Source organism: Chiloscyllium punctatum, chromosome 5 (assembly GCF_047496795.1).
Source record: "Chiloscyllium punctatum isolate Juve2018m chromosome 5, sChiPun1.3, whole genome shotgun sequence".
Taxonomy (NCBI): Eukaryota; Metazoa; Chordata; class Chondrichthyes; order Orectolobiformes; family Hemiscylliidae; genus Chiloscyllium; species Chiloscyllium punctatum.
This window is the reverse complement of record NC_092743.1, coordinates 112,172,384-112,200,080: the sequence shown is the minus strand read 5'-3', so window position 1 is coordinate 112,200,080 and position 27,697 is coordinate 112,172,384. Positions and strand designations below refer to the sequence as shown.

At 40.8% G+C, this 27,697-nt stretch overlaps 1 protein-coding gene across 6 annotated transcripts in view; it reads left to right on the top strand.

Annotated features, from left to right (window-relative positions):
* Positions 1–27,697, top strand: part of golga4 (golgin A4) — a 183,124-nt gene that overhangs the window by 54,880 nt on the left and 100,547 nt on the right. For all 6 annotated transcript variants that reach the window (XM_072571048.1, XM_072571049.1, XM_072571047.1 and 3 more), the window contains 5 exons: positions 7,724–7,822; positions 10,066–10,219; positions 14,466–14,653; positions 21,571–21,654; positions 26,808–26,955. In XM_072571048.1, coding sequence (XP_072427149.1) covers positions 7,724–7,822; positions 10,066–10,219; positions 14,466–14,653; positions 21,571–21,654; positions 26,808–26,955 — 673 coding nt within the window. The remainder of the gene's footprint in view (positions 1–7,723; positions 7,823–10,065; positions 10,220–14,465; positions 14,654–21,570; positions 21,655–26,807; positions 26,956–27,697) is intronic.

Genomic DNA, 27,697 nt, shown 5'->3' with positions numbered 1-27,697 from the left:
AGGAATGCATGAACCCAAGAAGACGATTCATAGACTACAAAATGCATTGTATAAATTACTGCAAATTGGAAGAAAAAAAATGGATACCTTGCTCCAGATTTTTAAGTTTAGAGCTGAAAAGAAATTTGGAGGCTGTCTCAGTTTTTGCGAAATTGATTTGTCAATTTTTGAAGTATCAATCAGCAATGCGCATCGGGTGTTCAACTCCTAACTAAAAGAGTCTCGTGCAGTTCTTGGAAGTTATGTTCAAATATGTAGTGCACTGGTCAGACCATGCACCACCTAGGTCGTCTCTAGTTCTCATCAGTGAGGATGTTAAGAAGCAAGAGGAGGAGTAGACATTTTGTGCTTTCAGCTCACTGCCATTCATCAAGATTATGGCCTTAACATTCCTGTCTGCCCCACGGAAACCTCTGATTCTGGGACTCGGCAAGATTAATATTTGGGAGTGGGAAGGATGCCAAAGGGAAAAAGAGTGAGCAAACAGCAGCAGGGAGGACACTCCCCTGCAGCACCAGGCATACCAGAGACAGCAGCAAAAGCAGCCTCTCCTGAACCCTCTGGGGACCTGACAGACTCACAGGAATTGGCTGCGGCGATGGAGAGACATTGCTCAAAGGTTGGGGCTGCGATTGAGGACATCCATGAAGAGCTTAGTTCCCAGGTCCAACCTATCTCATCCATGCTACAGAAGCAAGAGCAAGAGACCCACGGCCTCTGGGAGTGGCTGGAGGAGGTGGATGGTTGAACTAAGGCTTCGGAAGCTGCGATGGAGTCCTTAGCCAGTCAGATCGAGGTGCTGGACGAGAGGTGCGGGCCTTGGGAGACCATATTGACGAACTCAAAAATCGAAGTCTGAGGATAAATCTCTGAATTGTCAGGCTCCCTGAATGTGAGGAAGGTGAGCAGCCAGTCAGCTTCTTTGAAATCTGGCTGCCGAAGTTTTTGGGCCTTCACGTCGAATCCAGCAAGCTACAGATTGAAAGGGCTTATCAGGTTACAGTGCACAGGTCAGGACTAGTGCATCGCCCCTGCCCGGTCCTAGTGCACTTCCACTCATATAAGGACAAGCAAAAAGTGATAGAAGTTTCTAGATTACTGGGAAATGATCCGCAGGCACTGCTGTACAAGGGGTCAAAAATCATGTTTTTCCAGTATTCCTCTGCAGCTTTAATTTGAAAGAGGAAGTCCTTCAATGAAGTTAAAAAGAGGCTGAGGAACCTAGGCATTCAGTACTCTAGAGATACCCTGCAGTGCTCCCTTTCAGCCACGAGGACTCAGTTTATACATTTGACTCAGCGCATAAATCTAAAAGCTTTGTAGACACTTTAAAATAGATGGACTGGCCTGAAGAATATGCTTAATGTTTGTTCTCTTTTCTTTCTTTCCCCCACGTTTTCCCTTTTTTAAATTCTTTTCTTTCTCCCTAATAACTTCTCTTTTGGAAAGGGGTTTAAAAAAAAACTTGGAATAAGTTGTTCCTATTATTCTTGATTTTATAATGAGAAATTTTGTGGATGTTGTTTGTAGTCTCCCTTTTTTTGTTTGTTTTGTTTCTCTTTTAGTTGCAAGTAGGGGTGACATGAAGCCAGGGATGGGTGGACTGCTCTTCCTGACTTTTTTTGTGTTGATTTAAGGATTGTCTCCTTGCTTTTTTTTCTCTCTGGCCTAAGGCTGGGGCACAGTCCAGGTTTGAAGACCTATGAAGGAAGGGATGGGTAGGGTGAGTGCCCCCTGTGGGCAGGGGGAAGAGGTTTTATAGTTGGTTTTCTTTGTAGTTTTTTTGGTCATCATAATTGTTTGTAGTTATGATAGAGTAGTATTTGTATACATAATTCTTTGACTCTGAGTTTTTATTTACTTATGCTTGGCGCTTTGTATGCAGGGTTTCCCCTGCCAGGGGTTCAAGGTCTGTGAAAGGGGATATGGCTAAGTGTCTTATTAAATGGTGCACCTGGAACATCAAGGGATGTCATTCGCCGGTTAAAAAGAAAGAAGTGTTTTCTAACCTTAAGAGGGTAAGGGTTGATATCACTTTGTTGCAGGAAGCCCATCTTGATGATGGGGAACACTTGAAGTTACAACAGGGGTGTTATGACCAAATATTCTTTTCATCCTTTACCAATAAAAGTAGGGAGTGGTAGTAGTTATCCGGAAAATCTTCCATTCACATTATTAGAGCAGGTGAAAGATGAGCATGGACGGTTTGTGATACTTAAAGCCCTGATACATGGGGAGGAATATAGCATTTTAAATGTATACTGTCCTCTGGCACATCCCCTCAAGTTTTTGATTACTGCTTTCTTTAAGCTGAGTGCCTTTGGAACACGGCATATTATTATTGGGGGGGGATTTTAATTGTCTTTTGGATCCAACAGTGGACAGGATGCCTAGTGGGTCCCCAACTATTTCTTCTCAGGCCAACAGGTGGCTGACTTATGCGAGGAGTTGGATCTGGTGGATATTTGGTGATGTCTTCACCCTACCAGCAGGGACTTCACCTTTTTTTCAAACCCAATTAAATGTCACTTGAGGATTGATCTCTTTCTGGCTCCCTTGGCCCTCTGGATTCGGTTACAGGTTGTAAACTTGGGAATATAGCTATCTCTGATCATGCGGCGGTATATTTGGAAGTTAAGGCCAAGAGTGAAGGGCTAGGTTTGTGGCACTGGTGTTTAGACCCTTTTCTCCTTAAGGATTCCAAATTTGTGGATTAGTTTTTGGAGGAGTTTCAGGAATGCTTGATTATCAACTCAGGCACGGCTATGGGAGACTGCTAAGGCCTTTGCTAGGGGATTAGCTATTTCCTATTCGGCTAGCCGGAAATGACAGAAAGAGGAACAGTAACGTCTACTTGAGACACGGTTGAAAGCCGCAGAGGTGGCACGTTTTGCGCGGCCTTCGGTGACTAAGCTACAGTGGATTATTGATCTCCAGGCTGCCTTGAATTCAATACTGACACAAATTGCAAAGAAAGAACTTGCTTTTGCTAGACAAAGGCTGTTCGAGTATGGGGATAGGCCAGCTAAGTATTTAGTGTACCTGATTTGGAAAAAACCTGCTCCCCAATCCATTGCTGCAATCAGAGACAGCGCCGGGGTCTTACATACGATACTGAAAAGATTAATGAGGTTTTTTGGAGTTTTTACTCTGAATTATATCGGCCTGAAGGTTGCGAGGAGAGGAGGGTTAAAATGGAGTCCTTTTTTAAGAACCTGGACCTCCCAGGGGTAACCTTTGAGCAGGCGTCCTTCATGCCCCCTTGACAGCTCAGGAAATACAGGAGACAGCTAGTCAACTTCAGAGTGGGAAAGCGCCTGGCCCTGATGGTCTCCCAGGTGAGTTTTATAAGGAGTTTTTAGGGATTCTGCCAGGGCCGATGTTGGAGATGTCTGCGATTGGGTAGGCAACAATCCGATGGCTGGATATCGAGGCCTCCCAGGCAAAGTGCCCTCTTATTAACCTGTTATTCGTGGATAAGATGAAGACAGTTATTGACCACTGCCAGAACCCCATTGTCATTACTACAGTCAAGGCATGGAGGGCGATGTGTTAGAGTGAGGGTTGCTTATCCAAGACTTCGCCATTTATGCCTATCGTTGGCATGCCAGGGTTCTGACCAGGGGTGATGGACTCACGGTTCAAACTATGGGCAGCGAAAGGAGTTTCTAGTTTGGGAGACACGTTTGAGGGGGAGGTTATGATGTCTTTTGAGCAACTGAGCAGCAAATACGGGTTGCCCAGCATAAATCTTTTCCATTTTATTCAGGTTAGGGAGTTCATCCAGAAGAAGACTACATTTCTCACTAAGCCCTATAAGCCCGATACAGAGAAGTTGTTGTTACGTTCCACATGCACCCTTTCGGTTAGTGCCCTCCATTGCCTGCTGGGTGGCAGGGCCTGGCAGTATATTAACCGGTTATGTGAGGCCTGGGAGCAAGACCTAGGAGTGGAGATCTCTTCTGAAACATGGGACAACATATGGGAGAATGGTCAAAAGGTCTCAATCTGTAATAGGGCATGCGCTATGCAGTTAAAAGTTCTGCACAGGGTTCATCTGGCATCGGGCCATCTGGTGAAGTTTAAAAAAGGGGCCTCTTCAGTGTGCCCCAAAAGTAAAATAAGTGTAGGTACTCTTAACCATTGCTTTTGGACATGCCACAGGCTCCGTGTTTACTGGAGCGCTGTGGCGGGAGAGGTAGGGAGGGTCTTGAGGACTGAAGTCAAAGTAGACCCGATATCTCTCCTCTTAGGTCTACCAAATTTATCATCTTTATACTGGCATGGGAAGAAAATATTTAACATTCTTGCATACTGTGCTTAGAAGAATATTCTGATGAACTGGGTGTCTGAGAATCCAGTGGGCTTGCGAGGATGACAGAAATTAAATATGGAGCACATTCACAAACATGGTGCACCACACAACAGACTATTTTTATTAGACATGGCAGCCCTACTTGAGTTATTTGGATATAGATTTGTCAGTTATCTCAACGAGGGCGTTTGTTTGACCAGGGTGGTTAGGTTTGTTGAGCCCTGGGCACTGGAGGGGGTCTCCTGAGTTATACAATGCTCCCGTTCCTTTGTTTGGGAGCTTTGCGCCGAGAATAGCTGTTCTGTATTCTGTGGTTTTTTTTTGCTGATCTATTATTTATTTACTTATTTATTGGCGTTGCTTTGCACAGTGTTAGGGTTTGTTTTGTATTATAGAGTAGGCTAGTAGTTTGTGACTGTAGTTGTATTGTAATTTGTGTTTTTTTCTTTTCATTATACTGATATTTGTTATTGATTGTATTTTCAATAATTTTATATGTTTGCAGAGTTCAAAAAATTGCTAATTAACAAAAAAAACCCTCTCATTCCTTTGTCAATCAAAAATTTGTCTAACAATGTTGAATCTATTCATTAGCAATTATTTGAGTGTTGCAAGTTGTTCAGGGACACTTATCCCAATAGTAGGAGAACTGTTAGGAGGGTCAAAAAGTAAGCTGTTGAACAAGTATAAGCTGAACACAGAGCTCAGCTATAAGCTATGCGCGAATCATGTTTTATAAATCTATTTGAATCTTTTTGAGGTGTTAAGCAATCTGGCAGTTAAGGAAGTGTTAATTCTGTGTTATTTATATGACCTTTCAAAGGCATTCAATGAAGTTACACATAAGAGACCAATAAAAATGCAGTGGATTGAGGCAAGCTATTAGCATAGCTAGTGAGTTATTTACAAGTTTGAAGACTGAGAACAGCGCTAATGGGACTGATTGGGTCTGTCAAGTATCTTTGAGGCCTCTGCCTTTCACAAGTGATTTTACTAGGTAAATAGATGTATTTTCATATTTGCTAATGACACCAAGTTTGCATGCAGTGCAATAGAAGCAGAAGGTTCCAAATTAAGTTGGATTAGATGAGTGGGCAGAATTGTAACAGAGTTAATTGTGGTCAAGTATGGTCATCTACTTGGGTCATGAAGATTGATTACAGTATTTTCTAAATGCTCAGGAGTATGCTTGTGGATATGTTGGCCTTCAGCGCTAAGGGGCTGAAACACAAAGAGTGAAATGTCATATCAGTTTTAAAAAACAGATGAAATCTTAGTAAGATTACTGTGGTCATTCTGGGCACTGCACTGAAGAAGGTTGTTGCAAATTTTGTGTGTACAAATCATATAACGGAACCAAATGCATTAGGTGACCTCGATGGGGAAAAATACAATGGACAAGATTATATTTTGGTAAAATTTAACTCTAACAAAATTAGAACCATTGCAGAGTAAGCGTGAATTAACATGCAAATGATGTCTTGTAACAATCAGGAAATTAAATTTCAAAAAGCTTATACAACAAAGTCTCACATTTATTCTCAGAGGGTTGGGTCCAAAGTCCTATCCAACACCAGTTCTCCCATCCCATGCCAGTGACTTGCATGCGTAGTCTGATCCACATACAAACAGTGCTGCCTCCTGATTCAGCCATTGCTGTGTCGTCCTCAGGTTTATGACCAACCCCAACCCTAATAAAAAATCAAATAAGAAATGGATGAAGTGTCAAGAAGTATAGTCTTTGAAACCATTTAATTGCAAAAGGAACATTGGTTTTGGAGGGGATTCTGTGCAGACTTTATGGCATGATAAAGGAATTAAATTGGGAGGACAGGTTGTGTAGATTTGCTTGAGTAAATTGAGGGAAACTATTTCCTTTGTAGGTGATTCTAGAACAAGTCAGCAATAACTTCAAAGAAGAATTGGGCAGTGGAGGTACCAGGAAGCAATTATGCCTATGGAGTGCTGGAAATCTTCTCAAAGTCTTCAAAGCAGCAAACTCAATTAAAACTCCAATTAAAACTGACACTGATTGGTTTTTGACATGGACATTAATAGTAATGAAATCGATTTGGATAGATATATATTGGCTGGTAGTATTCTAATTGTATTCAAACACTGGAAAAGATTTCTAGTGCTACATAACGTTAACCTGCTGAATATTATGTACAAGATCAGATAACTAGAAAGGAGGCATTTGAGATGTGACCATCAACAGATTTGTCAAATAACAAATGGTGTGGTATTAATAGATTCAGAAGATAAACTCAGTCTGAATATGACCGGAAAAGAGGAGCACATGAGAGGAGTTTTCGGTTGACACAGAAATTTGATTGACATTGAATGAGATTCTGGATGATCTGACAATCCCCAACTCCACATTTTTGCCTTATCCCCATAACGTTTGACTAAAAATCTGTCTATCCCAACCTTGAATATACTTAACAACCTAGCCTCTATAGCCTTCTGTAGGAAACAATTCCACAGATCAACTACTCTCTGAAAGAAATTCTTTTTCATCTCTGTCTTAAATGGGTGACTTCTCAATCTGAGATTGCGCTGTCTGGTCCTGAACCCTTATACAAAAGGATGCAACTTCTCCACGTCTAACCTGTCAAGCCCCCTCTTGTATATTTAGAAAAGGTTTTCTCTAATTCTTCTAAACCGTAATGAGTATAAGACAAACTGACTGAAATTCCCCTCGTAAGAAAACCTCAGTATATCTGGGATGAATCTAGTGAACCTCCTCTGGACTGCCTCCAGTTCTAGAATATCTTTCCTTAGACAAAGGGATCAAAACTATTCTCAGTATTCCAGTTGTGGTGAGACTAGTACCCTGTGTAGTTTTAGCAAAACTGCCTATTTTTCTATTTCATTCCCTTTGAAATGAAATCTTCTTTATTACTTGCTAATCTTGGATACCAGCTTTTTGTGATTTATGGATGAGGATCCCTAAATCCCTGTACTGCAGATTTCTGCAGTCTTTCTCCATTTCAATAATATTTGGCTTCACTTCTTCCTGTCAATGTGTATGAATGCACATTTCACCACATTATGTTCCATCTGCCAAGTTTTTGTCCATTCGCTTTACCTGCCGATGTCCCTCTGCAGACTTTTAGAAGCACTCTCACTAATGCCTTCACAGCTAGTTGTGTCATTTGCAAACATAGCAAGAGTGTATTCACTTTGTACCTCCAATTGGTTAATATATGTTGTAAGCAGTGAGCCTTGAAGTACTCCATTAATTACAGGGTGCTCGACTGACCTACAAGTGCTTTAGTTTCTGTCTTCTCTATTGCACATTTCAAGAACTGATCAGACAGCATAATACAGATGTTCCAAATGTGTTGATATGTGAAATATAGCTAATTCCATCTTCTCATAAACGTTTTTGTCTTAACTACTTAGGAGCTCCAAATGGATCAGCAAGCAAAGAAGCATCTTCAAGATGAGTTTGAAGCAGCACTGGAGGAGAAAGATCAACTTATTGGTGTTCTGCAGACACAGGTAGAGCTGCATAGCATGGTTGCATCTTGACTAAATGCCAGATGATAGTTAAACTGGTTGAAATGTTCTCGGTTTTCCAACAAGTGGTCATGGTGTTCATCTTTCAAATTCTTGCTTAGGTTTTCAATTAACTAACAATGATAACTCTCCTTCTGTCTCCATGGATGCTGCCACACCTTTTAAGTTTCTGCAGCACTGCTTTTATTTCAAATTTCCAGTACCACAGAATTTTGCTTTTATATAAATGCTGCAGTCGCACATGTGTAATAAGCTGCATTTACATTTCAGTAAAATGGCAACGCTAATGACCCTCACCATTATTGATGTGAAAGATTTATAGTCATTTGTAGCATCGATATTCAAAATATGAATCAGAAAGCTGCTATCTCAGGTGCCATGCTCCTCCAAATTTGGTTGTTAACACTGGTTTGCTAACCAACTTAGCATTCCAATACATTGATTAAGATGGCAGTTTTCTCCCATTTGCGACTATTGTAAAAATCAACAGCCTGCAACAAACTGAAGATTGCTGATCTCATGCCAGGAGAACGTCAGTGGACATACAGTTAACCATCTTTTTGAATCACCCTGCTGCAGACCTTTGTGGAATGAGAGATTATACCATTATGTCTCCTGCTGTGGAGTTGTGTGTTCTTTATTATGGGGAAATTATTGTTAGGAATTAGAAAATGGCAGCTTTAGCAATGTTTTCTGCCTGTCTTAATTAATTTGTGAAATCTGGCACATGTCCTGACCAGAATGCCTACATTATAGGATTCAAGACAGGTAACTGAAGAACCTGGATGAATTATTTTCAATTTTTCCAAGTCCCTGGATTCTGCAACGGTCCCACTGGATTGGATGATAGTAAATGTGTTCAAGGAAGGCAGGGAGAACAAGAAAAAGAGGCGAGTTAGCCTGATGTCAGTTGTCATGAAAATGTTGGATATAGTTGATGACGTTTGTGAAGGTCCCACGCCCACACCTCTCCCCTCACCTCTGTCCAGGGCCCCAAAGAATCCTTCCACATCCGACAGAAATTTACCTGTACCTCCGCATACGTCAGGTACTGTATCTGTTGCGCCCAATGTGGTCTCCTTGACATTGGGGAAACAGGATGGCAAATTGCGGATCGTTCAGAGAAGATCTCTGGGACACCCAACACCAAGCAATCCCACCGGCCCATGGCTGATCACTTCAACTCCCCCTCCCACTCCACCAAGGGCATGCAGGTCTTGGGCTTCCTCCATCGCCAAACCCTAACCACCTGATGCCTGGAGGAAGAATGCCTTATCTTCCACCTTGGGACCCTGCAACCATATGGGATTAATGTGGATTTCACCAGTTTCCTCCTTTCCCCTCCCCCCACCTTATTCCAGTCCCAAGCCTCCAACTCAGCACCATCCCCTTGACCTGTCCATCGTCTTTCTCATCTATCCGCTCCACCCTCCTCTAACATATCGCCATCTCCCCCACCTTTATCTATCTATTGCATTCTCAGCTGCCTTCCCCACCCCTTCCACCCATCCCACCCTTCCACCCACCCATTTATCTCTCAGCCCCCTGGCCCACAAGCCTCATTCCACTTGAAGGGTTTATGCCCGAAACGTACGTTCTCCTCCTGATCAGATGCGGTTTGTCCTGTGCTTTTCCAGCACCATACTTTCGACTCTGATCTCCAGCAACTGCAGTCCTCACTTTCTCCATGCAAAATTAAGTCAGATTGTAGGCTGTAATGTAGCAGGAGTTTGCAAAAGAGCCTGGGCAGATTTGTCAGAGCGTGGACAAATGGGTGGTAGAGTGTAATGTGCGCAAATGTGAGGTTACTCACTTGGTAAAGAAAAGCATATTTATTTTTGTGATGAGAAACTATTAATGTTGGTATGCAGATAGATTTGTGTGCATGTTATATAAAAGGAATTTGCAGATATAGCACACACAAGGGAAGGAGTGTCATAGGAAATTATCATTATTTTCAGAAATTGGAGTATTGAAGTTTTGTGCAGAGTTTTGATGAAAGCAAATTGAAATACAGTACTGTGTGCAGTCCTTCAACATTAACTCTTTGTATCTCTTCGTACAAGTTCCCAGATCTGCTGACTGTTAGCATCATTTGTTTTTATTTTAGCTTTCTACAGTATATTTGTCTACTGTTGAAGGGTACATTCAGTTAAAGGAGACTTATGGCACTAAATGCACTTGGTGCTATCAACATTCAGCATTTTGTTCTTATTAATTTTCAGGTTGCATTATTGAAGCAAAGGATGGGACTTACAGGGGCAAATACAGATCTGGGTGAATCCACAGTTCAAGAACCTTTGACTGAAAGTACAGAAGCAGTTCAAGCGAGTCCTAACAATGAAGAAAATAACATCGACAGTCCCGATGGATCAGGAGGTAATTCCAATTATATGATGCACAAGTTAAATAATGGACAAGAAACCTTTCATAATTGGGGATGTGCAAACGTGCTGAGAGGGATTTTCCTGAGGAGATATAGGGCTATGATATACTGTAAATGTAATTACAGTCAGGGTCCTAATTGCTAAATATGCACAAGTCAGACAGCAACTTGAGACGAGGGCAAATGCTAGTTAAATTTGAAAAGCCAGAGCTTGACTGCTTAAAACAGCATCTTGTTGACTCGCTCCCCATTCAAATATATTGAGTTGCATGGAATAGATACGTTTATAAGTGGGAAGTAAACTCAAGACAAAGCTTGTCCATTGTGAAAATACTCTCTCAACTGTATGTTAAGTCTAGTTAGTGCTTTACAACCTCTTTACCACTATATATGAACTTTAGAAGTATGAGGTAGCATTGTGTAAGCTCTAGTTGCTGTTGGTGGTTTTAATAGATTGTTATTTTGTGTCACTTTTACTGTTTTTGGTTCTCTTTTAATCCAATCTTCTCAGCATCTTCATTTATTTTGACATTAAATTGAATGTTTCACTCAAATTTTCTGTTCACACTCTACACTGTTCATTAACATTGTTTCAGTCTATCATATGAATACAGTTACTTGCCCTGTTTACACAAACTCTGCATTCTTTGTCGAGCATGCCATGCTGTTTCAATCTTACGCTTGCAGCCACTTGCTGTGTTAAAGCTCCTGGAATTTTAACGGGCGAGGGATAGTCTGACATATCTTTGGTGTTGTTTATTCAGTGGCTGTATGGTTTATTCTGAGAGACAAAAAAAACTGTTAAATGCTGGAATCCAAAGAAGACCAACAAGAAGCTGAAAGAGCACAAGCAAACCAGGCAGCATCAGGCGGTGGAGAAGTAAACGTTTCGGGTATAACCCTTCAAAACTAGATGTGGGGGCAGGATGAGCTACAAATAAAGAGATGGGAAAGGGAGAGTAGCAGAATGGTGAAGTAATGATAGGTGAGCATAGGTAGTAGAAAGAAGTGTTAGTAGGTGAAATGGAAGGGAGGAGGTGAGGCTGGAAAGGGAGCCAGGGGATGGGTGGGAAGGTTATTTCAAGTTCGAGAACTCAGTGTTAAGTTCTCCGGGCTGCACGCTGCCTCAGACTGAAGATAAGGTATCGTTCCTCCAATTTGTGTTCAGAGTCACTGCGACAGTGGAGGAGGCCGAGGCTGGACATGTTGGAGCACAAGTTGGACGGGGAATTGAAATGGCCAAGATGGGCATATCGGACAGGGAGACACTCTTCCACCCCCCCCCCCCGCCAACTTGAACTGTAGCACCCCTTGCACCCACATCCAGTCCTGAAGAAGGATTATACCCAAAACATTGACTTCTCCACCTCCTGATTCTGCCTGACTTGCTGTGTTCTTTCATTTCCCTATTTGTAATAGTATATTCTGGTAAGCTCTTTCATTTAAGTCCCTGTTTTATTCATGATTCCCTGAAGTACTTGTGATTTTTTTGAACATTACTTGTTTAGTTCCAGCACTAAGAATTTCCCATGTAACCGCAGAAGATGCAACACCTGACCTTCACTTCCTTCCTGCTCACTATCACCTAAAAAGTCTCTCCAGATGAAGCAGTATTTCACCTGCCTCCTCCAATCTTGTATACAGAGGAAACTCAATTATCTGAAGGACACAGGCAGAGATTATTTCGTTGGGTTAATCGAATGCCGGGTAACATGGTTAGCCGCACATCGGGACCTTGCGATCTTATTCGGATGATCTGAAGTTCAGTTAATCAAATTCCAGATAATTGAGGTTCCTCTGTATCGCTGCACCCAATGTAGCCTACTCAACATTGGAGAAACCAAGCGCAGATTGAATGACTGCTTCGTGGAACACCTCCAGTCTGTGTGCAAGCATGACCCCAATCTTCCCATAGCTGGTCATTTTAACACAGCATCCTGCTCGCATGCCCGCAAGTCTGTCCTTGGCATGCTGCAGTGTTCCAGTAAATCACAGCACAAATTGGAAGCACAATATCTCATCTTCAGACTAGGCAGTTCACAGGCTTCTGGACTTAATATTGAGTTCAACATCTTTAAATTGTAAACTATTTCTTCCCTCTCTTTTGGCTTAATATCATGTCTCCACCATCCCAGTGTCTGTCCTTTCAAGTCTGGCAGGAGAAACCATTGTTCTGCTATTCTCACATTCTGATCACTTAATCTGAACTGTCAACATCTTTTCTCCCCACCAGCACCCTACACCCACTACCCCTACCACCAAACTACAGCATAAATGCTGTCCCCTCCACACTTCACTTCAGCTCTGATGACGAGTCATATAGACTTGAAACGTTGGCTTTCTCCTTGAGTGGATGCTGTCTGACCTACTGTGATCTCCCGCATTTGTTGTTTTCAGTTCTAACAATTTCATTGTATGCAGTTTTCAATCTCAAGTTTAGTCATTTTATTTACAAATTGATGATAACGACAAGCATAAGCATGATGCAAAGTGACATAAAAATCTGAAATTCCTGTTAGTGATTTCATTCCTTGTTCATAATCAAACAATATTTTCTGCCTTGCATCAGTAAATCATATTGAGTTGTGAGAAATGTTCTCAATTGGATGTAAATTAGGAATGAGGAAACATGTTTGACCTTCAAACGTACCAGTATATGAACAATCCTTGTCTACTTGGGCTGACTGATCTGCGAGACTTGTAATTCTCCTTGAAATTGCTCATAGAACAATTCTTAGGTAGCTGTCAGTGTTAAATATTTAAAGTGGGTATCTATGGGAGTCATTGAAGTGAATTAAGAAAAATGCTGACAATCTCGGCTTTTTTTTTGCAGTTGTACTGCAATAATTGTTTTTACTATATGTGGCTGCTTTTTGAGCTTATTGAAGTATAGGTTTGAAATTTGGCAATTAATATTTCATGTATTTTTTAAATTGCTAATGAACTAACTTAGTCAGTTGATATGAGGAACAGATCTTTCGTGCTGTAGGCCAGTGTAGTAATAGAATGATAGAGCTGTCCCTGAGGTCCAACTCATCCATGCCGAACAGATATCCTAAATTAATCTAGTCCTATTTGGCAGCACTTGGCTAGTATCCCTCTAAACTCTTCCAGTTAATATACCTATCCAGATGGCTTTTAAATGTTCTAACTGTACCAGTCTCCATCACTTCCTCTGGCAGCGATACATGCACAACCCTCTGCTTGATGAAGTCGCCCTTTGGTCCCTCTTAAATCTTTAGTCTCTCACCTTAAACATATGCCATCTAGTTTTGCACTCCCTCACCCCAGAGAAAAGACCGTGGCTGTTGACCCTATCCATGCCCCTCATGATTTTATAAACCTATATAAGGCACCCCTATCCCCTGAAGCTCCAGGGAAAATAATCCCAGCCTATTCAGCCCCTTGCTGTAGCTCAAACCCTCCAACTCTGGCAGCATCCTTGTAAATCATTACTCAACCCTTTCTGCTTTCACAGCATCCTTCCTATAGCAGGGAGATCAGAACTGCATGCTGTATTCCAAAAGTGTCCAAACTAATGTTCTGTACAGCTGCAATATGACATCCCAACTCCTATACTCAGTGCACTGATCCAGAAGGCAAGCATACCAAATGCATTTTTCACGACTCTACCTTGGACTCTACTTGCAAGTAACTATGAACCGGCACTCCAAGGTCTCTTTGTTTGGCAACACTCCTCAGGCCCTCACTATTAAGTGCATAAGTCCTGCCCAGATTTGCCTTTGCAAAATGCTGCATCTTGCATTTGTTTAAATTAAACTCCATCTGCCACTCCTCTGTGTTAGCTCATCTAATCAAGATCCCCTTGTAACCTTCACCGTCCATTACACTTCCAATTTTGGTGTCATCTGCAAATTTACTAACCATACATACTATGTTCACATCCAAATATTGGAGCACACCACTGGTCACAGGCCTCCAATCTGAAAAACAACTCTCCACCACCACCTTCTGTCTTCTACCTTCAAGTTAGTTCTCCCTAAATAGAAATGTTGAGTTCAGCATTTCAAAAGTGAGGTTTAGACAAATGAGATGATGATAATGTGAATTTTCAGGCTTGCTTACTCTTATTCATGATTTTATAATAACAATAATTAATTCAAATTATTTTGGTGATCCTGCTAACACTAGAAAGTTCTTACTTGGTGCAACTTGCATTGTACTATGTGTTTCTCTTGATTCTGTTGCTAACAACTGTGTGGTCACTGTCTCACACAGAGGGATCTGGAGATGCTGCTAATTCTTTATCCGTTCTTCAAAAACGAATAAAGAGGCAAGAAAATCTCTTGCAGCGTTGTAAGGAGATGATGCGTACACATAAAGAGCGCTGCACCCAGATGACCAGTGAAAAGGAAGCCCTTCAAGAACAACTGGATGAACGCTATCAGGAGCTGGAAAAAATAAAGGTGATTGTAAAGATGAACAAAGCTTTCTTTTGTGATGAATTCTCTTTATAATCCAACAACAACTAGGGAGAGAATAGGGCCCCTCAAAGATCAACAAGGCGGCCTTTGTGTGGACCCACAGAAAATGTGGGAGATACAAAACGAGTATTTTGCTGTGAAACAGGGTGTGGAAGATATAGAATGTATGGAAATAGATGGTGACACCTTGCAAAATGTCCGTATTACAGAGGAGGAAGTGCTGGATGTCTTGAAACGCATAAAAGTGGATAAGTCCCCAGGACCTGATCAGGTGTACCTTAGAACTCTGTGTGAAGCTAGAGAAGTGATTGCTGGGCCTCTTGCTGATATGTTTGTATCATCGATAGTCATAGGTGAGGTGCCGGAAGACTGGAGGTTGGCTAACTTGTTGCCACTGTTTAAGAAAGGTGGTAAGGACAAGCCGGGGCACTATAGACCAGTGAGCTTGACGTCGGTGGTGGGGAAGTTATTGGAGGAAATCCTGAGGGACAGGATGTACATGTATTTGGAAAGGCAAGGACTGATTAGGGATAGTCAGCATGGCTTTGTGTGTGAGAAATCATGTCTCACAAACTTGATTTGAGTTTTTTTGAAGAAGTAACAAAGAGGATTGATGAGGGCAGAGTGATAGATGTGATCTATATGGACTTCAGTAAGGCGTTCAGCAAGGTTAGATCTCATGAAATACAGGGAGAACTAGCCATTTGGATACAGAACTGGCTCAAAGGTAGAAGATAGAGGGTGGTTGTGGAGGGTTGTTTGTCAGACTGGAGGCCTTTGACCAGTGGAGTGCCACAAGGATTGGTGCTGGGTCCTCTACTTTTTGTCATTTACATACATGATTTCGGTATGAGCATAAGACATACAGTTAGTAAGTTTGCAGATGACACCAAAATTGGAGGTGTGGTGGACAGCGAAGAAGGTTACCTCAGATTACAACAGGATCTTGACCAGATGAGCCAATGGACTGAGAAGTGGCAGATGGAGTTTAATTCAGATAAATGCGAGGTGCTGCATTTTGGGAAAGCAAATCTTAGCAAGACTTATACACTTAATGGTAAGGTCCTAGGGGATGTTGCTGAACAAAGAGACCTTGGAGTGCAGGTTCATAGCTCCTTGAAAGTGGAGTCACAGGTAGATAGGATAGTGAAGAAGGCGTTTGGTATGCTTTCAGTTATTGGTCAGAACATTGAGTACAGGAGTTGGGAGGTCATGTTGCGTCTGTACAGGACATTGGTTAGGCCACACAATATTGTGTGCAATTCTGGTCTCCTTCCTATCGGAAAGATGTTGTGAAACCTGAAAGGGTTCAGAACAGATTTACAAGGATATTGCCGGGGTTGGAGGATTTGAGCTACAGGGAGAGGCTGAACAGGCTGGGGCTGTTTTCCCTGGAGCATTGGAGGCTGAGGGGTGACCTTGTAGAGGTTTACAAAATCATGAGGGGCATGGATAGGATAAATAGACAGAGTTTTTTCCCTGGGTTTGGGGAGTCCAGAACTAGAGGGCATAGGTTTAGGGTGAGAGGGGAAAGATATAAAAGAGACCTAAGGGGCAAATTTTTCACACAGAGGGTGGTACGTGTATGGAATGAGCTGCCAGAAAAAGTGGTGGAGGCTGGTACAATTGCAACATTTAAAAGGCATTCTGATGTGAATATGAATAGGAAGGATTTGGAGGGATATGGGCTGGGTGCTGGCAGATGGGACTAGATTGGGTTGGGATATCTTGTCGGCATGGACCGAAGTGTCTGTTTCCATGCTGTACATCTCTATGACTCTAATATATGCTGAAAGGACTTCAAGTCCAGATGTCATTGGATATTTAACACTTGGCTCAGAACTGAAATTGATTTGTTTTCCAAAAAAGATTGTGTTAATCTTGTGCTCCTTGTGCAACTCAAGTTATTGGGCAATTGGATGACGCATAATTGGAAGATCTTGTCCAATGCAAAAATATTTCCATTTATTCAGAGTTCCATTGTAGTAATTGTTTCCTTCCTTCACACTGACTGACAAATGCTACACGAAACTTTACTGCCTGACTGTCTTGCACCTCGAACCAGGTCTGCAGATTTTTTCCCATCCAACGGTGGTTAGCTGTTTGTAAAAGACTACTCAGCTGCAGTTTGTACTTTTAAAGTATTGTTTCTCATAATGATTATAACACCGGAAAAGGAGGCCATTTGTCTCAACAGGTCAATGCTGCCTCTTTGTAAAGCAAATGGTGTCGCAGTCACAGTCTCATCCCTGCAACACTGGAAGTTGAATTTAAGTGCTGGTCCAATTTTGTTTTGAGATTATTCCTTCTTTCCAATTCCTCCATCCTCACAGGCAGAGAATTTGATGTCAATACAATTTATTGTGTAAACGACAGACCTTCCACATATCCAACCTGTGACATTGGTCCAAATCCTTAAGTCTGTGTTCCCTTATTTTTAGACCAACATTACCTTATATCGGGAACAGCTTTTCTTTGTTTAAGTTATTCAATCTTGTACACCTCTAACACATCTCCCTCCATCACCTTTGCTCCAACAAGAGTCCTAAATTCTCTAACTTAACCTTGCAGCACAATTCACTTGTAAAAGCAGCCATTCTGGTAATTTTTGTACCTCCTCAAGGATCTTCCGGGATCTTTCTAAAGTGCAGTGACCAGAATGGAAGCAAGACTTGGTTAATCCGAGCCTTATGAAGATAAAGTACAATTTCTATTTAAGAAATCCCAGATTCTATATGTTTCACTAGCTATTCTGTTAATATGTCCTGCCAAGTTCAATGATCGATGCACATGATCTACTTATTTTTGGACTTCTCATAGAATGTCAGTTTGAAAGATATAGGAAAATACATATTTTAAAGGTCTATAGGTTCAGATGTGTATTTTAATGAAAACCAGCTGCTAACATTTTGAGCATATTAAACAAATATTGTGTATATGAGGCTCTTAGAGTCCTTTTGATGTTCAGTCTGACATGCCTCCAAATTTTGAGTGTTTGGGTTTTCTGCTGATTCAGAGTCATGGAGATATACAGCACAGAAACAGACCCTTCAGTCCAACTTGTCCATGCCGACCAGATATCCTAAATAAATCTAGTCGCACTTGCCAGAATGTGGCTCATACCCCTCTTAACCTTTCCTTTTCATCTTCCCATCCAGGTGCCTTTTAAATGCTGTAATTGTACCAGCCTCCACCACTTCCTCTGGCAGCTTATTCCATACATGCACCACCCTCTGCGTTAAAACAAAGTTGTCCCTGATCCCTTTTCAATCTTTCACCTTTCATATTATAAAACAGATGCCATCTAGTTTTCGACTCCCTGACCTCAAGGAAAAGACTTTTATCTATTTATCCTATCCATACCACTCATAATTTTATAAACCCTATTTAAGGTCACCCCTCAGCCTCCAACATTCTAGGGAAAATTCCCCCTGCCTCTTCTGCGTCTGCCCAGAGCTCAAACCCTGCAACCCTGGCAACATTCTTGTTAATCTTTTCTGCAGCCTTTCAAGTTTCACAACATCCTTCGGATACCAGGGAAACCCTATCCACATTTTAGGCATAAAAGAGTTAACTAGCAAATGCTTTTCATAAGGCCATATAAATAATGTTAAATCGCATCCCTAAACTATTTATTACCACTCTTAAATCGTTAATTAGGTTTTTTGGTCACATTCTAACCAAAAACAAATCCATCCTTATTATTGCTGATCAGCTCATTTTTAATTAATCTGGTCAATTCTGTTCTGAATAACAAATTCTCATAACTTTCTCACAAAGGACTTTAGAATAAAGGGCTGAAATTTTTCTCTTCATCTTTCATAAATTGCCATTGTAACTTAATTATTTTCAAAATCCAAGGACACAAATCTCATTCAAGAGGATTTTAGAACATCATGATTGAAGTATCTACAACTTCCCACCTCCTTTAACACCCTTGTATGGAAACCACCATGTCCTGAAGATTTGTCCATCTCTAGTCTTATTAGTTTTTCCATTACTTTTTCAAACTTGCATTGAATTTAGTAAGTTCTTTTTAATTTTCATGTCCCCAGCCCCTTATCAGCAGCTTCTGTTCTGAGAACCAAATAAAGGCAATGATTAACAAGTCTGCCATTTCCTGATTTTTTTTTAAGAACATGTCCATCTGTAAGGGACATACATTGGCTGTAGTCACCCTCTTGGCTTGCGTGAAAACTCTTTAATGTTGGCATTCATATTCCTTCCAAGATTTTTGTAATTTCCTTTCTATAGTTCTCAGTGTTTATTCTTTATATTTATGTTCCTTTGGTATTCTGTACATCTTTTCCATTCCAGTGGATCCTTCTGATATTTAATTTCAAAGAAGTCCTTTCATTTAGCTGTATTCGAGTGACTGAACTTGGTAATGGCTAAAAGCAGTCCCATAAAGAAAAGAGTTTGAGGGCAGAGCCTGTTAAGTCAGCCCTTATTCAGTAAGGAAGGATGTGGGCAAGGAGGATTGTGAGGCTAAACAGGAAAGTTCAAAATTGTATGGTTTCAAAAACAGACTGTCCACTCCTGCCTGTCTGCCAGTGTTAACTGGGCAGAGTACGATCTGACGAAGAATGTTTCTTCCTCAACTCTGCAGTTCTAAAGAAGAGGAGTCATTGGACTTGAAACTGTAACTCTGCTTCTCTCTTGGAGATGCCAATAAACCAGGGAAGTTTCGCCAACAGTTTGTGTTTTTATTGCAGATCACCAACGTCTGCAGCATTTTGCTTTTTTTTCATTATCCATTGAATTGGTTTGGATCGTTGGCTCAATTGACCTGTAATTATGTATTTGTAAAACTTATTTTTAAAGAATCGGCTGCCGTATTATGACAATGTCATAGGGTTGGGCAGAAAGGTAGTAGGATTTCCACAGGTCGTGTAATATGTGCAGGTTTCCCCAGCACCAAAAGTATGTCTCGTGAATCTACTGTGACATCAAGTTCAATTAGTCCCATGCCCTGCTCTATCTTTGTAGTGCTGATCCATGAGCCATGTGTTTTTAAACTTTTTTCTGATGCTTGTTAACTACTTTGTTAAAATCCACTTAAATGATGTTTATTGCATTCTCTTTTCAAATTTCCCTGGTCCTCATTTAAAAAAAAAGTACTTTGAGTATTCAGGCATTATGGGAAGTTGGTTCAGTACATGAGAGAAAAGAAGGGTGATTTGCCATAAGTTAGATAATAGGGGAGGAATACAACGTTGGCACGGACCAGTTGGCTGAATTCCCTGTTGCTGTGCTGCAAGTTCTGCCCTGTTTAACAGAGACATGATAATGAGTAAAAACAAATTACTGTGGATGCTGGAATCTGAAACCAAAAGAGAGGATGCTGGAAAATCTGAGCAGGTCTGGCAGCATCTGTAAGGAGAGAAAAGAGCTGACATTTTGAGACTTAATGACCCTTTGTCAAAGCTAAAAAATGGGAGAAATAGGGAGGTATTTATAATAAGCTGAGAGAAGGTGAGTCATGGCTCCAGAAGCAAAGGTATCAATAAAGAGGTGATAATGACAGTGCATAGAGAGATTATAGGGTGATTAGGAGCTGTGAATGACCAAGGCTGAAGCCAGTGCTGTGTGACCAAATATGTGGGGGATGGGTGAAGCAGAGGCAAAATGGAAAACGGGGGAGAAGGGTAGCAAAGGGGGAAGAGGAGAGGAAAAAAGTGATGAGAGAATGGAGAGCAAGAGAAAGAGAGACAATCAAGAAATAAGAGGTACAGACAGTGAAAAAAATTTTAAAAAAGGATAAATGAAATAAAATTACGGAGCAGAATGAAAACAGAGGGGTCGAGATGGGATAATCATCTGAAGTTGTTGAATTCAATGTTGAGACCGGCAGGCTGTAACATGCCTAGTCGGAAGATGAGATGCTGTTCCTCCAGTTTGCGTTGTGCTTCACTGGAACATTGTAGCAGGCCAAGGACAGACATGTGGGTATGGGAGCAGGATTGGGTGTTGAAGTGGCAAGCCACGGGAAGGTCCAGGACCTGATTGCGTAAAGACCGAAGGTGCTCAGCCAAGCGATCACCCAGTCGGCGTTTTGTCTGTCCGATATAGAGGAAACCACATTGGGAGCGACGAATGCAATAGACCAAATTGAAACAAGTACAAGTGAAAAGCTGCTTAATCTGAAATGAGTGGCTGGGGCCTTGGTGAGCATGGAAGAGGTAAAGGGGCAGGTGTTGCACCTTTTGCAATTGCATGGGAAGGTGCCGTGTGTGATGGAGGAGTGGACTAGGTTGTCCCAGAGGGAGGGAGCGATCTCTGCTGAATGCAGACAGGGGGAGGGAAGGGAAAATGTGTTTAGTGGTGGCGTTGTGTTGGAGTTGGCGAAAATGGCTGAGGATTATTCTTTGCATGTGAAGGCTGGTGGGGTGAAAGCTGAGAACAAGAGGGACCCTATCCTTGTTCTGGGAGAGGAGGGAGGGGGTGAGGGTCGTGGCGCGGGAGATCGACTGCACGCTGTTGAGAGCCCTGTCAACAACTATAGGTGGGAAGCCATGTTTGGAGAAGAAGGAGCACATATTAAGAGCACCACTTTGGAAAGTGGCCTCATCGGAACAAATGCGGCGGAGGCGAAGGAGCTGAGAGAAAGGTATAGAGTCCTTACAGAACGTAGGGTGGGAAGGGCTGTAGTCCAGATAGCTGTGGGAGTCAGTGGGCTTGTAATGGATATTAGTGGATAGACTATTGCCCGAAATGGAGACAGAAGGGTCAAGGAAAGGAAGGCAAATATCGGAGATGGACCAGGTGAAGGTGATGGAGGGATGGAAACTGGAAACGAAATTTATGAATTTTTCCAGGTCAGGATGAGAGCATGCAGCCACACTGAAACAGTCATCGAATGATAATGAGTGCCTATTCATACTGTTTATTTTCTTCAGGATCTACACACTGCCGAAAAAACAAAACTAATCACTCAGCTCCGAGATGCAAAGAACTTAATTGAACAGTTGGAACAAGATAAGGTGAGTGGCATATCTCAAACTGCAGGAAAACAGAAACAGCTAAATTTTGAATGTTATGCTTTGCTACAGAACTGACCCAGTCTGTGGTTTGTCTGCATAGTAAAGTGAAATAGTCAATTTACTTCTGTGAAGTGCATTGGTTCCTGCTAGCACACAATATTACACTATCTCTATTACGGTTTCGTTGATGTTTATGGATAACTTTCTTAAATAAAGATTAGAAACAGAGTGCAAGTTCCATTGCATAGCGGTATATTTTCCTTCGATAAATTTCAAGTGTGCTTTTTTCTTAAACACTTGCTGGAAATCTGGAAACAAATTTGAAAATTGTTAATGCTGAACCATTCAGGCAGCACCTGTAGAAAAAGTCAGCTTTCTTTTCACTCCTTAGAACTCTTTCTCTGAACTTCTGTTTCCTCTGAACTACATTGCTCCTATCCTTTATTCCACGTGTGATAACTTCTCTCATGAGTCTTACATGGAAATGTATTAAATGTCCTATAAAAGTCAGTGTCCAGCGTATCAATCCTATTGATCTACGTTCTCTTGCCCCTTTTAAAAAATCTCCAGCAAGTTTGTTAAATATAATTTCCCCTCTAGAAACCCTTGAAAAATCTCTAATTAACTCACCTTTTTCCCTGTAACTCATAATCATACCTTAAATAATTATTTCTCGAAATTTCCTCAGTGTTGAAGTTAAACTAGCTAGCCCTGTAATTGCCAAGCTAATCCTTATTCACGTACAGGTCCCCTGGCACCTTTCCTGAACTTAGGGTAGTCTGAAAGATTAAAGCCAGTGTACCTGTAATTTCAACTCTCACTCCCTTCATTCAGCCCTGATATCCTCACAACTTTACACTATTCTATTTAACAGTTCCTCTTCATCAATTTTGAATTCTTCTAGTCACAGCGTTTCCTCTTTGTCGCCATGGTCGAGTTAGCATCTATCTCCTTGACAGATAGGTGCAAAGTATTAACTCCTCACTTGTATCTCTTGCCTCCAGGTGTAAATCCCCTTTTTAGTCCCTCAGTTGCCCTACTAATCCTTTTACCATCTTCTTAGTTTTTATGTGCCTATAGAAGATTTTGAAATTACCCTTTTATGTTGGTTGCCATTTTTTTCTCATAATCCCTCTTTGCTTCTCTTATGTGTAGTTTCACCTCCCCTCTGAGCAATCCATCCTTTATGCTACCACAGTCCCAGTGTACATTCTGTCAGTCAAAGTTTCCCTTTATAATGACTGTATGATCACTTGTTATCAATATGTAGCATCACAGTATCATATTTCCAAATGGCAATCTATGTCTGTAGTTCCCTCATCTTATTTACTATACTTCATTATATTGACCCAACTTTAACTTTATCATGATGTTTCTTAGTTAAACTTAGTTAAAACCAAGTATAGGTTTTTCTTGAAAAATAAAATGGTTTTCTAGCTTAGAATAATTTAAAGACAATCCATAATAGCACCTCCTTACAAACTAGTGTCTCAAAAGTTGTCTGAGATGCAGCTGTCGTTTTCAATTTCCTTTCAAACTCAACACGATCAGTTGCAAGCATATGAACAATGTGTCTCTCTGGCTCTCAGTCAAACATTAAGCTTTTTGATATGTCCCAAGGCAGATAGAAGTAATGTTGGTGAGGCATTGCTCACCTTTTGAGAAGCCGCTTGGAAAGCAGTAGACTTGAGAGATCTTCCAACATTTAGGTTCATAAGTTAATCTCAGACTTAGGTCTTTAATGAACAGTTCACAGATGCCAAAGGTAATGTGAAAGCCTTGCAATAAGGCTTTGTTCCATACTTAAGGATAGTCATTGTAGTCATTATATATGACTACATGATCATTCAGGAATGTACATTTTTATGGAAGCAAAGAGTCGTTTACCATGTAATGAGCAAGAGAGTGCACACACATTCAGGGATGGGTGATGACTGAAATTTATTAACAAACATATACACCCTGTGTCCAAAGTCAAAACAAAAGAGACCTTAGTCCTCCCAGTGTGAATATATTGACAGCCATTTTTCTTATTTATTGAACATATAAGGTTGGTTTGAAGAGCGCATGCTATTCAGATGACATCCTTGTGAGTGAATTCCAGGCTCCACTTCATAGTCATTTTTGCCCACTCCCTCCGCCCACTGATCCTTCATCTCCCATTTTTTGTCACTGTTAACTCTTTCAGGTTTTCTGTGTTACCATTGGGCAGTTTAGTTGGCAGTTAATATCCTCAGTTTTCCCTTCAGCCCTTGGCTTTACCACATTGCTGTGCCATGTTAGCTATCCATTGTCCACCCATTGAAGGTGATGTAAAACCTCCTCCATCCTCCTGCAGTATCTAAGCTCATCCAGTGTTGTATCAGATCTTGTACTCACGTTTAGAGTGGCCATTTTGAAATTATTACCACAGTGTCCCATTCCCAGACTTGAGTTTTTCACTTTGCACAACAAAGTATGGATTGTCCCCTGATGAGCACCCTTGATATTCACTGCTCAAATTCCCGCAGCCTGACTTGACACAAGTTCTGACTGATGATGGCCCAGAATCTAGACTAATGTCTCCACATTTCCGTAAATGACTGAACACACACAAATATTTTGTCAAACCCTCAAGATGTTTAAGAATTAGATGAGCACTTGAATCACCGTAGCCTACAAGGCTATAAGTCAAGTGGTGGAAAATAGATTTAAAATAAATGGATAGTCGATGTCCGAAACTTAACATGATAGGCTGAAGGACCTCTTGCCATGCCGTTAAAATCCATGACTCTCAATATTCTGAGAGACCAAGAGGTGAGATGAATAGTATCGATTTGTTCTGTTTGAGAGGTCTAGGATAGAGTCTTTGTGTCAGTATTAGAGCCCGATAACGTTTGAGTGAAATTTCTCAATATCTTGCAATCAATTTGTTGGGAGATGTTGTGATGCATCTCGAGAGCAGATGGGACTTGAACCTGGGCTTTGTGGTCCAGAGAGAGTGATATTAGAACTGTACCACAACCTAGGCAGCATTTCTGTGCAAGGGGCTAGGAGAAGTTTGAAAATCTCTTCTATGAATGGTATTGGTAGATAAATTGTTAATTTTAAACTTGACAATGATGGGTGTTTGTTAGCAAATATATTGAAGAATTGTGGCAAGGATAGGTTAATGGAATTGACTAGTTACAATCTCATTGAATATTAGAATATGGTTGAAGACCTAGTATTTTGTTTATGTTTTTATGTTTCAGTTCTCCCTTGTGCATACAGTCACTTAAAACTGATAATTGAGGACATGAAGCTTATCTGGAGATGTTGACCCTGCAGAAGAAACATCTTTGCTTCTTCATCATTTCTGAAGATGCCAGTAATGAATTCTTTAGACCTTTTGCTCCTTATCTAGATGCTGCCCTCGTAATACAGTTAACAGAAATGGGAACAGCTCTCATACTGACGTAGGTGACATAGCCTGTCTGAACTCCTCCATGACCCCTGTGTTTTCAGTACTGCCTGCACAAAACCTCAGCTGTGATTACCAATTTGTTCCAACAAAGTATTTAGGTATAAAAAAAAGAAAGCCACCATCTTTGACACTTCCAACAACGTCAGTGTCTTTGTCACTGCTTCCATTCCCTTCCCTAGCCATAGTCTCAGCCTGAACCAGACTGTTGGCACTTCGGTGTCCTATTTGACCTGATAGGGCTTCTTAAATTATTTCCATCGCTGAATTTCTTTTTTACCACCTTTGTACTTGGTGAATCTCTAGCATTACTGTGAGTCTGCTACAACCAGACACCTCATGTGCCTTGTCTCTTGCTGACTGAACTATTCTTAACTTAACCTCCTCTGGGGAGGTGCCGGGCCAACGGTAATTTCACAGAACTATTTAATCCAGAATCCCAGGCTCAAATTCTGGGGAAAACCAAAGAACTGTGGTTGTTGTAAGTCAGAACTAAAGAAGGGTCACTGGACCTGAAATATTAACAGTGCTTTCTCTCTACAGATGCTGCCAGAACTGCTGAGTTTTTCATGCAGTTTCTGTTTGTGATTCAAATGTTCTGGGAACATGGGTTTGGTTTCCACCTTGGCAGATTGTGAAATTGGTAAAAATCTGGAATAAAAAGCTATTACAGAGCGGTTATAACCACAATTGACCTTTGTAAAAAAAAAGGTTGGTGAATGCCCTTTACTGAAGGAAATCAGCCATCTTTACCTGGTCTGGTCTGCTACTGACTTTGTCCCACTACTGTCTGGTTTGTTCTTAACTGCTCTCTGGACAGCTAGGATTGGGCAGTAAATGCTGGTGTACCCAATGATGCCAACGTCCATGACCAAACATGATTGCAAAGTCTTTTTATCCAGCTGCCCATCATTATCCCTGGATAAACCTTAACACATCTAAACTCTGTTTATTCAATTCTGCGTGAAATCCTGCACTTCATATTCTTTGGGTTTCAGTGAGCTTTTCAGAGAGCTAATCAGTAATTGTAATAGAATTTAAATGGATTAACTTTTATGAAAGATTTGTAATTTTGTATTGCAGATCTTTTCTTATTGAAAAATGTTAAATTCTTTCACAGAATTAATTTTTGAAGGCATTTTTCAATAATTATGAAATTAGTACCAAGTGCATTAGTTAAAAACCCAGTTGTAACTCACTTTATCAAGGTGCTTAAAGAATGTCTGTTTAACAGTGGGAATTCTCATCCATTTCACTGATTTCTGTCAATTCCAATCTGAAGTAATTTTGCATGTTAAATTTATTATACCAGTCACACACAGATTACTGGTGTGTTTTTGAATTACAGTTGGTTTTGGTTCTGAGTTTTATAAGTTCTTATTTGTCAGTATGTTCCTCTTCAGTGAGCTGCTGATAGAATTAAGTTCTTCTCAACTGATTTTCCCCCTTGTCAATTCCCTCAATTTGAAAGAAAGCTTTAAAAAAAAGCAGAGGATTTCAAGGCTAAGAAGAAACTTGGTGATGCAGTTAATTGCCTTGTAAAAGACAATTCAGAGGACTAATAAATGGCTTGGTGTGACAAAATAGACAAAAGTAATTGAAACAGGTGGAGGTATGTGAGAAGTCTAAACATGAGCATAGATCATTTGATCCGAAAGGCCTATTTTAGTGCATTTTATAATCAAAAATTTAAAATGTTGATAAATTACAGGGTATGGTGATCGCAGAGACAAAACGACAGATGCATGAAACATTGGAGATGAAGGAAGAGGAAATCTCTCAACTTCGTGCCAAAATTCAGCAGTTCAGTGGACAACGTGAAGCGCTGCTTGAACAGAAAGAGAAGTCTGACAAAGCTGGTAAGCAGTTCCTGCTGTGTTCTATTTTAGCTTACTTAATTTGTCTTTGCTTTCTTTAGTCAATAGATATCTAAAGTCAGTCACAATCAATAAAGTATAAGTATATAAATCCTGGTTTAGCTGCAAGTCAAAGATAGCAAGTCTAATTCAGGCCGATATATTATCGACTCGTTAACCAAGTGTGCTTTGAACATGAAGTAGCATTGGTGACCGTTTGAGCTTAGATTGTTTCTATCCACCAGCTCATGTTACACTGATACTTCTTAGACTGGCCCGTATTTGTATGTTTTCTTTGTATATTCTTAACTTAAATAATCTAATCGCCAGTAGTAGGCAGAAGGAACATTTTCACCATTGATCATAGTGTTTTTTCAACTTAATACTGAATGTCTCCTTATTCAGTCATTTAAGTATTAATTTGATGCAAACGGTTCATGCTTGCAAGCACAATCTCGCCATATTCATTAACTTTGCTTGGTTGTCACTAATTCTTTGGCATTTCTCTGCTGGTTGTGATTTGCCAATGATAGTTCGAAAAGATGTGGACTGAATATTTTTTATGATCATCCAGACCATCGACAGTATGTGCAATAGCTAATTGTCAATGCATCAAGCTTCATAAATAAGCGCTTAGCTTCTTTTTTTCAAGATAGTGACATGAAACAGTCACGTGCACTATTCTCAGTACTATACTTAAATCTTGCCCAGTGTCAAAAGATTGAATTTGTTTGAGTTAGATTAT